The sequence below is a fragment of the Enhydra lutris genome, unplaced genomic scaffold (assembly GCF_002288905.1).
Source record: "Enhydra lutris kenyoni isolate GAN:26980312 unplaced genomic scaffold, ASM228890v2 scaffoldscaffold113, whole genome shotgun sequence".
In the NCBI taxonomy this organism is placed as follows: domain Eukaryota; kingdom Metazoa; phylum Chordata; class Mammalia; order Carnivora; family Mustelidae; genus Enhydra; species Enhydra lutris.
The window spans coordinates 216,311-231,296 of NW_019154197.1; the positions used below are offsets into that span (position 1 = coordinate 216,311).

At 38.2% G+C, this 14,986-nt stretch overlaps 1 protein-coding gene across 1 annotated transcript in view; it reads left to right on the forward strand.

Moving 5' to 3' along the window:
* LOC111139708 (myosin IIIA) overlaps window positions 1-14,986 on the forward strand; it is a 240,851-nt gene that overhangs the window by 56,220 nt on the left and 169,645 nt on the right. Inside the window, exons 6-9 of the mRNA XM_022492055.1 lie at window positions 446-522; window positions 3,743-3,888; window positions 6,613-6,678; window positions 9,460-9,615. Of these exons, the coding sequence (XP_022347763.1) occupies window positions 446-522; window positions 3,743-3,888; window positions 6,613-6,678; window positions 9,460-9,615 (445 nt within the window). The remainder of the gene's footprint in view (window positions 1-445; window positions 523-3,742; window positions 3,889-6,612; window positions 6,679-9,459; window positions 9,616-14,986) is intronic.

The following is a 14,986-nucleotide window of genomic DNA, read 5'->3' on the forward strand; positions in this document are numbered from 1 at the left end:
CCATAGAAAAAGTCTCAAACTCACCGGAATTTGGTAGTAGGCAAAGGGAGGAGGAGAGAGGGGAGGAATCTTATCATTCAAATAACAATTACATGCCAAACTACATAATATAGACAGGTAGTTAAAAATATAGGAGGTCAAAAAATAAAGGTTAGTATGATCAGGACCAGCTGTCAGCATAGAAGAATAAAACTTGACTTTAATGTTTTAAATGGGGCTTTAATGATAGAGATGTTGGATATGAGAAGCAGAAAATTAGAGGACCTTTCTGTATTTTGGCGATGAGGAAATCCTGACTTAGAATACTTTAATATGAAGTTCAAGTCCCATGGCAACTTTAAAGGAACAGAATTTTAATGGTAGTTTGTAAGGAAATATACTGCCGCTGGAGTCTCTTTGCCTGAGTAATTAATGCAAGAATTGAAGTCTTGTGTCTTTCTTTCAGGTGTGTCTGCACAGCTCACCAGCACTCGGCACCGTCGGAACACCTCCGTAGGAACGCCATTTTGGATGGCTCCTGAGGTCAGATAGTTTTGAGAGGGACAGATGTAATATTTGATCTTTTCTGACTTTCCTTTCCATGCATACTCTATCTCCATATGTGTTTTGGAAGGTACTAGAAGAAAATGTCAGTTGTTTTTATGCAAGGTTTTTGCATATGTGAGAAGGAACATGGGAGATGTTCAGTAAATGGACTATGAATGAATATGAATAAATGAAGGAGTGAATGAATGAATCAGATGAGGTAAAGAGAAACTGCTTGCAGCCTTAATTTTTTAAATTAAATTTAATTTTATTTGCTTAACATGCATCCATATTATTAATATTATAGTAGAAATATTAAGAAAATCCCTAGCCTTGAAGATCAGATTTGTGGTGACTAACCTGTATCACAGGTTCCTACATTGGGCCTGTCTTGCTTGGGGGCAACATTGAACTTAAATAGACTCTTTTCAAACCGTTACCTTTGGGAAGTTGTGGATGAACTGCCAAAATTCCTGAGGGAAAAAGTTTTCTAGAATCCCATCTTCCCTCCACAGCCACTCTTAATGCCTTTAATCTTTTTAATTATGTTTATCCATAAAGAACACTTATGTTTGAAAGCTCTCTCTTCAACCTCTGGGAAATGTTCTGCTATTTATTTACCATTTTCCAGGGAGTCAAGGGCGGGAAGTGGTTCAAATACTACATTAATATTGCAAAGCCTTAGAATGAAATGTGTTTGGGGATTAAACCCTTGTGTTTTTTAATATTAATTCAATTAGTACTTGCAAAAAAGTGAAATGTAAATGTAAATGGAATATAAAACATGAGAAAGGATACATTATCTTTAGAATTTTAAAAATTCCAGTGAATTCAAAAGCTTTTTTTTAAGATTTTATTTATTTGACACAGAGAGAGAGAGAGAGAGAGCAGCACACACAGGGGAATGGCAAGCAGAGGGAGAGAGAGAAGCAGACTCCTCACTGAGCAGGGAGCCCTATACAGAGCTCAATTCCGGGACCCTGAGATCATGACCTGAGCCAAATGAAGGCAGACACTTAACCAACTGAGCCAGCCAGGTACCCTGGATTCAAAAATTTTTAAACAGGATGTACACCTTGGAATAGAAATAGGAAGTGTGGTCATATAGAGAAAACCAAAATTGAGTAAGAGAATGTCAAGTGAGAGTTTCTTCAGTTTGTTCTGATATATTAGTAGTGTTTTAAAAGCTTATGAAAAAAATTTTAAAATTGGAAATTAATAAAATATGGGGTTAATATTAAACAGTGCAGCTTATTTATGTATTTTAGTAATATAGAAAAACAATAAATATTATACTATGTAATAATTATGTTATTACTTGATTAATATTAAATAGTTAATAACCTAGTTTTGTATTTTCCATGTTATAGTAACAAAGCCATTGCTAGGTATTTAAGTTTTCTTCTAGTTAAAAAAGCAATTTTGATTAGTGAATCTTGGAACCACTGTCTAAGTAAGAGAAAATATTTTGATCTATCTAAAATTTAATTACCAGAGTATTAAATGAGTTAATAATTAAAATTGACACTTCTTAATATGCAATTATGGGACTGTCATCTTACTGATAAGTCATTATTTGCTACTAGTAAAACTCCAATAGCACAAACACAGTTTGAAAGTTCTTTTCTGCTTAACAAACCAGTGGATGTTACCTAAAAGGGAAAGGTTCACTGTGATTTTTTTTTAAGATTTTATTTATTTATTTGACAGAGAGAGATCACAAGTAGGCAGAGAGGCAGGCAGAGAGAGAGGGGAAAGCAGGCTCCCTGCTGAGTAGACAGCCCAATGCAGGGCTTGATCCCAGGACCCTGAGATCATGACCTGAGCCGAAAACAGAGGCTTTAACCCACTGAGCCACCCCGGTGCCCTCACTGTGATCTTTTCAAACTGTTGTGTAAATATGTGCATGTTCCAGATTTTATGCATATTGTACTTATTTTTCTGTAATAAACATTTCCCAACTTATGAATGATTGGCAGTATTTCAATAAATTTCCATTTACCTAGAATTGTTGAAGTATATATATTTTGAATAACCAGCTCTCTAACTCGTGAAGTCATGGGTTATACACCAGCTCTATGTTATTAATGACCAATCTCATAGAATTAGAAAGCAGCAAAGTAAATAAAATTTAATATATTCTCCATAACTAATGGCATAGAATTATTTCAGTGTTTTTAGGGCCTCAGAGGCAATATTGTTCATTTATCAGTTGAACAGTGGAACTCTCTACTGACATTTTTAAATTAAATTCTAGTTCAGAGGAAGCATTTGCTGGTAACATAAAGCCATCCTTCCCAGACTGGGGTCCGTGTGTGTGTTTCAGGATGAAAGGGACTAGGGAAAGAGTGACCGTGGTAGGTGACCCTTCATTTTTATAAGCCACGAGATTTTGCCAAGAAAAAGGGGATTGTATTTACAGTAACCCTAGGAAAGTATAAGCTAAGGATTTTTTAGGCATATTGGAGCAAAAATTCACCCAAGCCTTTGGCAAGCTATTCCTAGACCACATATATGACGTCAAAAAATAACAACAGCAACAAAAAAAAAAAGTTGGTGGGGCAAAATACATTTTTATACTAAGGAAGACCAAGAGACCCAAAAGAAGAGAAAATTCATCTGAATGTGTTTTTTATTTTAAACAGCTTTTTAGAGATATAATTCATCTACCATAGAATTAACTCATTTGATATGTACAGTTTAATGATTGTTAACTGTATGTTCACAGGGTTGTGCAACCATCATCACAGTCTAATTTTAGAGCATTTTCTTTCCCCCTAAAAGAAACCCCTTACTCATTAGCAGTCACTCCACAACCACTAATCTGCTTTTTGTCTATGGAATTGCCTCTTCTGGACGTGTCATGTAAATGGAATCATAACAGTATGTGACCTTTGTGTCTGGCTTCTTTCTCTTAGTGTTTACACATGTTGTAGCATACATCAATGGTCCGTTCCTTTTGATGGCTGAATAATATTTCATTGTATGTATGCACAGTATTTTGTTTACCCACCACCAGTTGATGGACATTTGGCTTGTTTTCACTTTGGGGCTATTAGGACTAAAACTTGTAAATATTTGTCACATGAATTTTTAATATAAAACTTGGGACTTTTACGCTTACTTTTGTTACAGTGTTTGCTAAAATCACAAACTTCACCCTGGTTTTTTTGTTTTTATTTATTTATTTATTTACTTGTTTTGCATTTTCTGCTAGGTGATTGCATGTGAGCAGCAATTGGATACCACTTATGATGCCAGGTGTGACACCTGGTCCCTGGGGGTCACGGCCATCGAGCTAGGGGATGGAGAGCCTCCGCTAGCTGACCTGCATCCCATGAGAGCGCTCTTCAAAATTCCAAGGTCAGAGGACTAACATGGGGGGTACGGTGTCTGTAGCCCGTCTTTCTCCCTTCAGCTGGTGCTCATCAGGGAAATAGTCAATGTATTTTAGCAAAGTGGGAGCACAGTGGCCTGGGATATCTTCTGCCTCTTCTGAAACACTGTATGTACTCAGTGGTTTCATTTCCCTGATCTAAGTAAGAGCTTTCTCTAGGTACTTAATGTGTCTTCCTTTTGCAGGGATTTGAGCTCTGAGAGCAGCAGTTCCTCCCATTCTTTATCTACTCCCAAATTTGTCAGTAAGGCCCGGGGCCACCTTAGGTGCCACAATGATAGGCTTTGCTTTGCTCTATCAATCCAGTGATTTTTTTTTTTTTACTACTTGCTAAGACTTCTCTCTGGAGGTTTAAAATGATATCATTAATAAAATGATACACAAAATTTACTGATACAATAGCAAAGACTTTAAATATGTTAATATTTGAATATATTCATATAAAACAGTAAACTTAGAATAATCCCTTTGGAGTCATGAAAGCACTTTCCTCTCTGTGTAGACCTTTCCCTTCGGTGGATATATTGACAAACGTTCCCGTGTCTATCCTATTATTAATTAAATATTATTTTATATATGTTTTGGTTAGTTCCTAGACATTTCAGAACACTGACTTGAAAAGACTGCCTATTTTTATGATATATGTGTTCCCTTTTGAGGACTGTCTTAAGGATTATGCCCGGTACTGTAGTCCCAGTAGAATGCACAGTGGTAAGGTGATAAGTTACATACTTTTTTCAAACAAATTTTGTCATCTTAATGCCTATAGTACTTAGGACCATATATTCAAAGCCCTGGGGAACAGTTCTCCAGTTCTAAAGAAATAATGCCAATATGTTACATTCATGTTGAAAGGGATCTATTTGGAATATTTGGCACGTATTTAAATCAGTAGAAGACCAAAGATTTTTGAATGTATTTTTCACTTTATCTTTGAACTTCCTTTCTGATACCTATGTTCTAAATTATCATGACTTTATCATCCTTTACATAACAATTTCTAAGTAAATCTCAGGTCTAGTTATTTGTAAAATATGCTGTTTGGTTGCTAAGTGGGGAAATAAGATTACAAAAAAGAATAGAAAACCTATGCCAAGTCTAAGACATTTCATTAAATATGAGGAAAACAGAAAAAATATATACACTAACTCTTGGTGTTGGCATGAAGCACTACACTTTCTGAGCCCTTTTATTTATGGTTTAAACTACCAGAGTTAGCTGGATGCAGTGATTCTTGGTGATAACCCTGGATGGACAAGGGATGACAACACTGATGTTTCGTGTACCTGAGAGCAAGGTGCTTCTGGAAATTGCATCCTCTTACTTACTTCCTCCTACTTCTGCCACCATTATATCTCTAGCATGAAGGTCTTAGAACATGAGCTATAGAAATAATGAGGAAAAAAAAAATAAGGGCTCTGAAAAGCTACCCCGTTCTAAATGTTCTAAAATCATCAAAACTTTGTTGTACTCCAAGCAAGCCAATAAATCTTAGGAAATTTTCAGGAGGACAAGAAGCAAAGCAAGTCTCTTGGGGAAGAGAATGACTTCTTTTAATGTGCAAATCAGCAATCTTCAGATAGTCCTAAGACTTGTACAATGAGCTCGAGGCATGATCTAGGGTAGATGAGTGGCTGCACTTTTCTTTAATGAGCCTGTATAAACTATACACTAATTTCATTATAAGCTATTTAAGGAGTAATGCAGAACTGAAGACAAAGTGTTTCCATCCCACTAATGAAAACAAAGAGCTGTTAGGATTAGTGGAAAGCAGTATTTCAGCGAATTCAGCCATCATGGTTGATCGGTGCTGCTTGATGACGGAGTTAGATCAGCCTCATTTTCAAGGGATGTGCCTTTGTATTCATGATCATGCCAAAGAAGAACAAGATTTGTTTGGCCTTAAAATAAAGGCAACTAATAACAAAATATTTTAAGTGGCATTCAGAGCTTTCCAGCTAATCATATTTTCCAGTTCCTTACTTCCATAACCTTATTTCCAACAGCAACAGAACAACTCCTACTAAAGGCATTCTACTCTGCTCTTGTCTGCTACGGTGTCCCTTGTACTCTGAAAGATCCACCTTTCAGGTCACCTCTGTGTACCTTGGCTATTCCTCAGAGACTTCTGCAGGACTCAAGTTAAAAAAAAATAATAAAAATTTTAAAATTCCCCAGTATTCGCTGTTTCTATTTTGCCAAGTTTAGAGGTTTCCCTCTAGGACACTCGGGTAAAAGGAAAAAGATTCCTTAAAAGAAAAAAATTATCAGAAAAATTGGGTCATATATTAAGTGCTGTCTGAGAAACAAGGAAGCTGTCTTTTTTTTTTTTTTTTTTTTTGACAGAGATCACAAGTAGGCAGAGAGGCAGGCAGAGAGAGAGAGGAGGAAGCAGGCTCCCTGCTGAGCAGAAAGCCCGATGCGGGGCTCGATCCCAGGACCCTGGGATCATGACCTGAGCCGAAGGCAGAGGCTTTAACCCACTGAGCCACCCAGGCGCCCCGGAAGCTGTCGTTTTATATGAAGAGTGCTTAATAACGAATCATCTGTCTTTGAATCAGAAAACTGTGGTCATGCTTGATTATGCCTGGTAGAACCCCCGATCGCACTCATGCTCTAGTCTGTTCAGCTCTGACTCTGCACCGACTGGCCAATGTGCACAATCCAACCTTGGTTCTTATTTTTTCCAGGAATCCACCCCCCAAACTAAGGCAGCCTGAGATATGGTCAGCAGAATTCAATGACTTCATTAGCAAGTGAGTAACAACAGAGTCTTTTTTTAAAAAACCAAGAGATACCATCCTGCTAGAACTTGGAAATGTGCCTTTTACAACACTTCTGAATCTCCTCCTTATTTCTTTTCTATGGAACAGCCCCAGAGGGTGTCCACTATTGTCTACAAAACCAGCATTTGTACTGTCTTCTGAATGTTTGGTGAATCCACTATTGCTCAAATAATGATCTTAGGGTCATGTTCATGTGCTTAAAGATAGCTATGCCTCTGAGGTTGCTTCATGGTCCATAAACACATCCTTCCATCTACCTGCTTTTTGTAAGTCACACCCTCCCATCTCCCACCTACTCACCCCCTGTTGGTTCAGTCCACTATTTTTAACCCTTTGTTTATCTGCATCACTCATTCCCTTCACAGTTGGAATTTTCATTGCAGTCACTGAATCAGATAATTGTTTGATAAAATGCTTATTATTTGAAATTCAGTGAACATTTTAATTTGACAAATATTTAGCACAAGGGCAGTGCCTCTGGGCAATCGACTGGAAGATATGAGTCAACAGTTTCTGAATATCTGCCCCACAAACCTCTTATCACAATTTTATTATGTCCTCACCATAAACAACAATAATATTGATAAATAAGGTAAGGGATGACTCCAAGTTGTAAATGGGAGACAGGGGACATTAAGATTACATGTGTCAGGGCATCTAGGTGGCTCAGTTGGTTAAGTGTCTGTCTTTGGCTCAGGTCATGATCCCAGGACCCTGGGATCGAACCCCAGGTTGGGCTCCCTGCTTAGCAGGGAGTCTCCTTCTCTCTCTGCTGTTACCCCTGCTCATGCTCTCTGTCTCTCAAATAAGTAAATAAAGCCCCACCCCCCAAAAAAGATTATGTGTGTTGGACACCACTCAGAAAATGTAGAAAGGGCAAAGAAAGTGGAGGACCCAGTCATACCCATACTAGAGTCATTGGTGTTTCTACCAAGAGTATCTGCTTATTCCCTTATTCCTGCAAAGACAAAAGGCTTAGAGTTAAGGGGTATGAAAACCTGCGGACTGATAGTCAAATTTTGTTCCCTAGTTTTCACATGAGCATCTGTTATTGAGTACGGACCGTGCAGTACAGAAGATTTGATGAAGTGTAGTCAGACCTTACGCATCTTCTGGGAGAATCACCAAGAACTTTGAAGGGCCCCGACAATTCGTAATTGTGCCCCATGTTTGCGGTCCTTCCACAGAGATCCTCAGTGGAACTTGTGGCTTTAACGCACTTCACACAGTCCCCCCACACCCCGCCGGAAACATTTCCCGACTTCCTCCCAGCAGCTAGTTAGCATTCTGCCCTGTGTGCCCTTGCTGCGTTTTATTCCTCTTCCGTGAGGAACAGCTGTTTGGAAGCCTCTCTTCCCAGACAGGAACTTCAGGGCACTGAATATGCCTTACTTGTCCCTGTAACGCCTCCGTCCTACAGAGTGCCTGGTACATACCAGCTCTTTGATACACTTTTACTTGGAGAAAAGAGTCGCATATGTGACTACACTCAATCCATTGACCAAGAACTCCAGATGTCAGGAAAGGATGCATTCTGTTAAACTAAATGATCACGAAGAGCACTTATTCATAATGCTCAGATATCATCATCCTGGTTCCTTAGTGTATTTTACCATCCTTGGGAAATATGTTACTGGTTAAGCCCAGGAAAGTAAATGGCCAAATCATCATCCCAGGAGGAGTGACAGTACAGATTAGAAATGCCACGGCCCAAGTCAAGGCATGGCTCCTTCTTCCTCTTTCTTTTTTTTTCTATGTCACCAAGTGCCAGCCCAGCACTGATCAGTTGTCTCACAAGCACAGATCCTCTGAATCCTAGGGTGGGAAGGGTACTGGAAGTTGACACAGTCCAAGCCATATCCAGGGCATAAATCCTTCCCGAGCATGTGCACTGAGTGGCCATCCCATCAGGATGTCCTCATCCCTAATTAAGGTGATCCTACCCAGTGCAGCCCATTGTAACTTTGAGAAGCCTCCCTGTTGAAAAGTTCTTCCATATGCTGCCCTCAAATCTCTTTCTCTCATAATTCCACAAATCGATCCTGGGTTCTTTGTCTCTTGTGACCACTGAAAACTAGTCGAATCTCTCTTCCAGATATTTGAAGACAGCTGTCATGGCTGATTCAATGTCCCACTTGTTCAACTGTCCCTCCTGTGATGCTGTTTCAAGTGTCCTCACTAACTTTATCCTTTCTCATGCTACAATCTAGACCCCCAATGATGTGCACCAATGTGGAATTTAAACATCCCCAGCACATTAGTTTAGCAGTTTTATCACGTAGAAAAGAAATAGATCAACCGAGAAGCCTTTAAAAGCATTAGGGGAGGGAAACGGAAAAGTTTGTTTTAATTTTAGATAAGCTTTCAAACTGTAATGACTTCAATCCTTCATTCTTTAGCTGCTGGCTTGTAAGGGGGCCTGCAGGGGAGATTGCGTTTCTTCACCTCTATGCCAACATGCTTGCACAAGGGGGCCGTGTTTAGTCAGCAGTTGGGAAGGCTACATGGCCTTGCTCCCAGACGTGTCCTCGTTCACAAACATGCGTTCCACCATATTGCAGGTTAACATGCTTTGAGACATGCCTCTCAGGATGAACACTGTGAGGAGCGTTGCTCTCTTGTGTTACACTAGTTGTTAGGAGTATGAATAATAACGTCAAAACTTGAACTTATCTAGTAATTACATCTTTCTTTCCTTCTCTCTTGCTCTCTCTCTCTCTCTCTCTTTTTTTTTTTTTTTGGCCAGTGCAGGTGCTTGACCAAAGATTATGAAAAGCGCCCAACAGTGTCAGATCTTTTACAGCATAAATTCATTACTCAAATCGAGGGCAAAGACATGATGTTGCAAAAACAGCTCATGGAATTCATCGGCATTCATCAAGGCATGGGAGGCACAGAAAAGGCCAGGTAATCGAATAACATCTTCATTCACAAAGTCCAAACATCACCTAATAACACTGCACAGTTTTATAATGCAATAGTGCTGAAGGTTAAAAAAAAAGAACTCATTTAAATTAGTGCACTGTGGGTTCTGAGATAAGGGGATATTTGCATGAAAAGTGAATTCATGTGTTGAGTTGCATCCCGATATTGGTAACGTTGCTTGCAGCATTTTCTAAACAACTTCATCAGAATAAAGAACGTAAACTTTAGTAGATGATTAGTGTTGGCATACATTTTCTTGTGTTTTCTGATCTTCCGTAAAGTTAAGGTATCTTATATCTGGGACTTAAAAAGAGACATAAACCTGAAAAGACTTTCTGGTAAGTATTATTTCTTGGTATCATTTTTTTCTGGTTGAACTCTATTCAGAAATATTTTAAATATCATTACTCCTACTTCCTATTTGGGTTTCTAATAATCTACTATGTATAGTTTATGTAATATTGAATATGCCTTTTACTTATTATAGATAGTATATATGTTTATGTCAGGGAACTAAGAGGATACAGAGAAGTACACAACAAAATGAATCAAGTATATTATTTTAATCTATAACCTTCTAGTATCTTATGAATGGATATACGTTTTTTAAAAATTAGAATACTATTTATATGTGTCCTGGAACCTACTTTTTTTTTCCCTTGGTAATCCCCATCACCTATTTCACCCATCCCCCATACTGTCTCCCGTCTGACAACCACCAGTTTGTTCTCTGTATTTATGAGACTGTTTGGGGATTTTTGTTTGTTTGTTTGTTTGGTTTTTTAGATTCCACATATAAGTGAAATGAGATGATATTTGTCTTTCTCTGTTGGATTGTTTTACTTAGCATATACCCTCTAGGTCCATCCATGTTTTTCAAATGGCAAGATCTCATTCCTTTTATAGTTGAGTAATATTCCATTATATAGTTATACTACATCTTCTTTACCCATTCACCTTTCTTTTTTTTTTTTTTTTTTTTTAAGATTTTATTTATTTATTTGTCAGAGAGAGAGAGGGAGAGAGAGCAAGCACAGGCAGACAGAATGGCAGGCAGAGGCAGAGGGAGAAGCAGGCTCCCTGATGAGCAAGGAGCCCGATGTGGGACTCGATCCCAGGACGCTGGGATCATGACCTGAGCCGAAGGCAGCTGCTTAACCAACTGAGCCACCCAGGTGTCCCCCCATTCACCTTTCCATAGACACTTGGGTTGCTTCCGTATCTTGACTACTGTAAATGATGGCACAGTGAACACATGGGTGCATATATCTTTTCAAATTAGTTTTTCATTTTATTTGGGTAAATAGCTATTAGTGGAATTACTGGATTGTATGGTATTGCTATTTTAAATTTTTTGAGGAATCTCCATACTGTTTTGCAGAGTAACTACACCAGTTTCCATTCTCACCAACAGTGTGTGAACAGTCCCTTTTTTCCACATCCTCACCAACACATTATTTCTTGTCTTTTTGATACTAGCCATTCTGACAGGTATGAGCTGATATCTCATTGTGGTTTTGATTTGCATTTCCCTGATGATTAGGGATCTTGAACATCTTCTCGTGTCTGTTGGTCATCTGTATATCTTTGAGAAAATGTCTATTCATGTCTTCTTCCATTTTTAATCAGATTATTTGTTAATGTTGGGTTGTAAAAGTTCTTTATATATTTTGGATATTAAATCCCTTATTGGATATATCATTTGCATATATCTTTTCCCATTCAGTAGGTTGCTTTTTCATTTTGTTAGTGGTCTCCTTTGTCGTGCAAAAGGTTTTTATTTTGATGTAGTCCTGACAATTTATTTCTGCTTTTGTTTTCCTTGCCTGAAGAAACATGTCCATAAATAATGTTGCTAAGGCCAATGTCCAGGCCAATGTCCAAACCAATGTCCAAGAGAATACTGCCTGTGTTATCTTTTAGTTTTATGGTTTCAGGTCTCACATTTAGGTCTTTAATCCATCTTGACTTTATTTTTGTGTAAGAAAGTAGTCCAGTTTCATTCTTTTACACGTAGCTGCCCAAGTTTCCCAATACCATTGAAGAAACTGTCTTTATCCCATTGTATATTCTTGCCTCCTTTTTCATAGATTAATTGACCATATAAGAGTAGGTTTATTTCTGGGCTCTCTATCCTCTTCCATTGATCTATGTGTTGGAGCCTGCTTTTTTCCACTGAAGAGTGAATAGCCATGTCATTAAATCCATGTCATTCATATTATTCTATGACAGATTTTTTAAATACTGCCAGCATTACCTTGTATGACTTTTTAATGATTGATTTAAATAATCACCTATTATTAGATATTTAGGTTGTTACTAATTGTTTCTATCTCTGATAAGTAACTTTGTAATGAACAGAGTTGCACATGAATCCCTTATTATTCTTTTCTTAAGATAAGTTCCTAGATACAGTGCTAAGTCAAAGGGTAGCCTTTTGTAGTTTCAGTTTATTCTTGAGAATTCTATCAGTTTCATTTAAGGAGCATATCATTATTTAAGGGCTAAGAGAGGAGAAGTGAGTGGAAAATGGTGCATGGGGGCGCCTGGGTGGCTCAGTGGGTTAAGCCTCTGCTTTTGGCTCAGGTCATGATCCCAGGGTTCTGGGATCAAGCCCCACATCAGGCTCTCTGCTCAGCAGGGAGCCTGCTTCCTCCTCTCTCTCTGCCTGCCTCTCTGCCTACTTGTGATCTCTGTCTGTCAAATAAATAAAGTCTTAAAAAAAAAAAAAAGAAAATAGTGCATGACTTAAAAGGTGATTCTATTTGAGTTCCTGTCAGGGGTCACATGTTTCATTCCTATTTGTTTAATGCCTAACTGTGTGCCAGACATTGTTAGGACTTTATATTATCTCATGTGATTTTGTAACATCCCTGATATAGGACACTCCATTTTCACAGCTGAGAAGAACCAAAGTTTACAGAGGCTAATTAACTTCTACAAGGCAACACAGGCAATGAATGACCTAGCAGGAATTCAAATCCTGGTCCCTAAACCCAGGCTTTATTCACATGAGTAAATGATAGTAGACATCTCTGGAGGTTAGGCCTTGCCTATATGAGTTTACAGCCTTGCTAGAGAAACAGAACTCATATACCTGTAGTGAGGAAACATTACATTGTGAGTGGAATGAATTACAGAGAAGAAGGAAGGAGGCATGTAGTTTACAGTGAGGAGATGGCCCTGGGCTCACACATGTCCTTCCTTCCTTCTTTTTGTGACTGTAGTTCCATAGTCAGCCACAATCCCACACTTCCCAGAGCAAGTGGACAAACAACAAGCAAACAAACAAAATGAACAGAAATTGAAGTGTACCAGCATCATGTTGGGTGCTCAAGAACTATGGAAAATTTGAGATTTTACCTTACTTGCAAGCTAATAAGTTGACCTGCCAGTTACAAGCATATTGGCAGAAGATATGAGACTCCAGGATCAGAGACAAAGGACCTTACTATTCTTGTTAAGCCAGGAACATAAGTTTTATATTCATGATGGTTATTCTTGTCCCACAAATCCTAGTGCTGATGTGGAATGACCTAGATAGATTGGTGTATACAGTGGGTTTGCCAGATAGTGTAGGGACCCTGAGCTTGGGAAACTCCAATCTTTGAAAAGGGAAGGGCTAGTGAACCTGCCCAAACTTTGTCCTGGAGCAGACATTATCTTTACTATTTTGTTAAGCAAACAACTTCCATCTGTCATGGAGAGAGACACTATCTCTAATTTCCATCATTTGCTATACAAGCATTCTTGGAAATACAGTCTGGAAACAAAGCTAATATAAGACATGCAGAAATGAGAGAGACCCATGGATAATTGTCTCCCAGCATTCAAACATCATAAGAATGGTTGAATTAAACAATATTTAGATTCTAAGTCTGTTGCTCTAAGTTCCAGAGATAAAAACAAAGAAAAAAATTATTGAAAACAACTCTACATTGGGCACCACATTAAATTCAACCCTTGTGTTTGAGTCACAAAATTGATTCTTGTTTATCTTGTTAAGAATTCAGAATATGTTTTCAATGTGAGAACTTCTGTTTCACTAAGAATTGTGGAAAATTTTCAGTCATTATTCCGTTAAATATTGATCTTCTCTTATTCTTTTTATTTTCTAAGAGATAAATAATGCAATGTCCCAATATACCTTATGTGTCTTATGCTTTCTCCTTTATGTTTGTCTTTCCTTTATCAATCCTCTGCTGTATTTTGGATGATTTCTTCAAAATTGTTTCTCAATTCACTAATCCTTAGAATAGGACTAGTCTAGAGTTACCCTGTAAACTTTTTTTTCAGGCTGATATTTCTGTCAACAGCTGTATTTTTCATTTCTACAGTTTCTTACTTTTTGTAAACGTTCCTTATTCATTTCTGTTTTTATATCTGGCTGTTCATATCTGGCTAATTTATTTTGTGTGTGTGTGAATGTAATTCTTTTCTTTTTCTCTATAGACTCTTTAACAGTCATTTTTTGATTTATATTCCAACCAGGGTGAATTGTCCTGATTATTGAGTTTATTTGCTTCCTTAATATTTGGTTTCCTTCTGGGGTTTAGAATTTTGATTTGCTCTCCTGCCTGGAACCGGGGGTGGGGAGGGGCAGTTTGCTCTGCTTTTTCTTTTCTTCTACATTCTTTTCTCCTATTTTGAAAGTTTTGCCTTAGCCGTAATATGGCTTCAGGAGTCTTTCTGCTCAGTAGCACTTTGAGGATATTGCAGATCTGGTCATGGAAACAGTAGGAAGTAGACCCAGTGTATGCTTGGTCTTGCCATCACAGGTACTTGGGTCCAAAAAAGAAAGAAGATGCAGAATTCTTTCAGTGTTCTCTTTTAGGTAAGAGACAACCCTTCCCACATTCAGCTCCCAGCCTAGCTTAGGGCCTTCACTGTGAGTGGGGTGTTTCATTGCCTTTACTGTCCTGGCCTTTTCCGCCTTTTTCTAGTCCTGGACTTTTGTCAGCCTGTGGTTTCTGCCCTCCTTCCCAGGGTGTATCTGACTTTTTAGGTCCACTGTCATGTTCATCTTGTTTTGGAGAAGGTCTTTGTCGTTTTAATTCAACTTAAAAAATATTTTAAAAAATATTTCATCTTTCACAAGTGTATATTTGGAGGGGGTGAGAGTAAAGTTTGGATCATTAATATACAACACACTTTTGGCCATAGAACTTAGTCTGAGGTCGTAGGAAGAGGAAGTATTTTCCTGCTCTCAGCATTTTTATACTAGTTCCAAAGTGTGAAATATATTCAGGCAAAAGAAGAGACACTGCAGGGAGCCACTTGCAACACCTTGGGAAAAAGTAGTCTTCAAAATCAAGCAGAATTATTTGATTTGGTACAGTTCCCAGCACTGGTA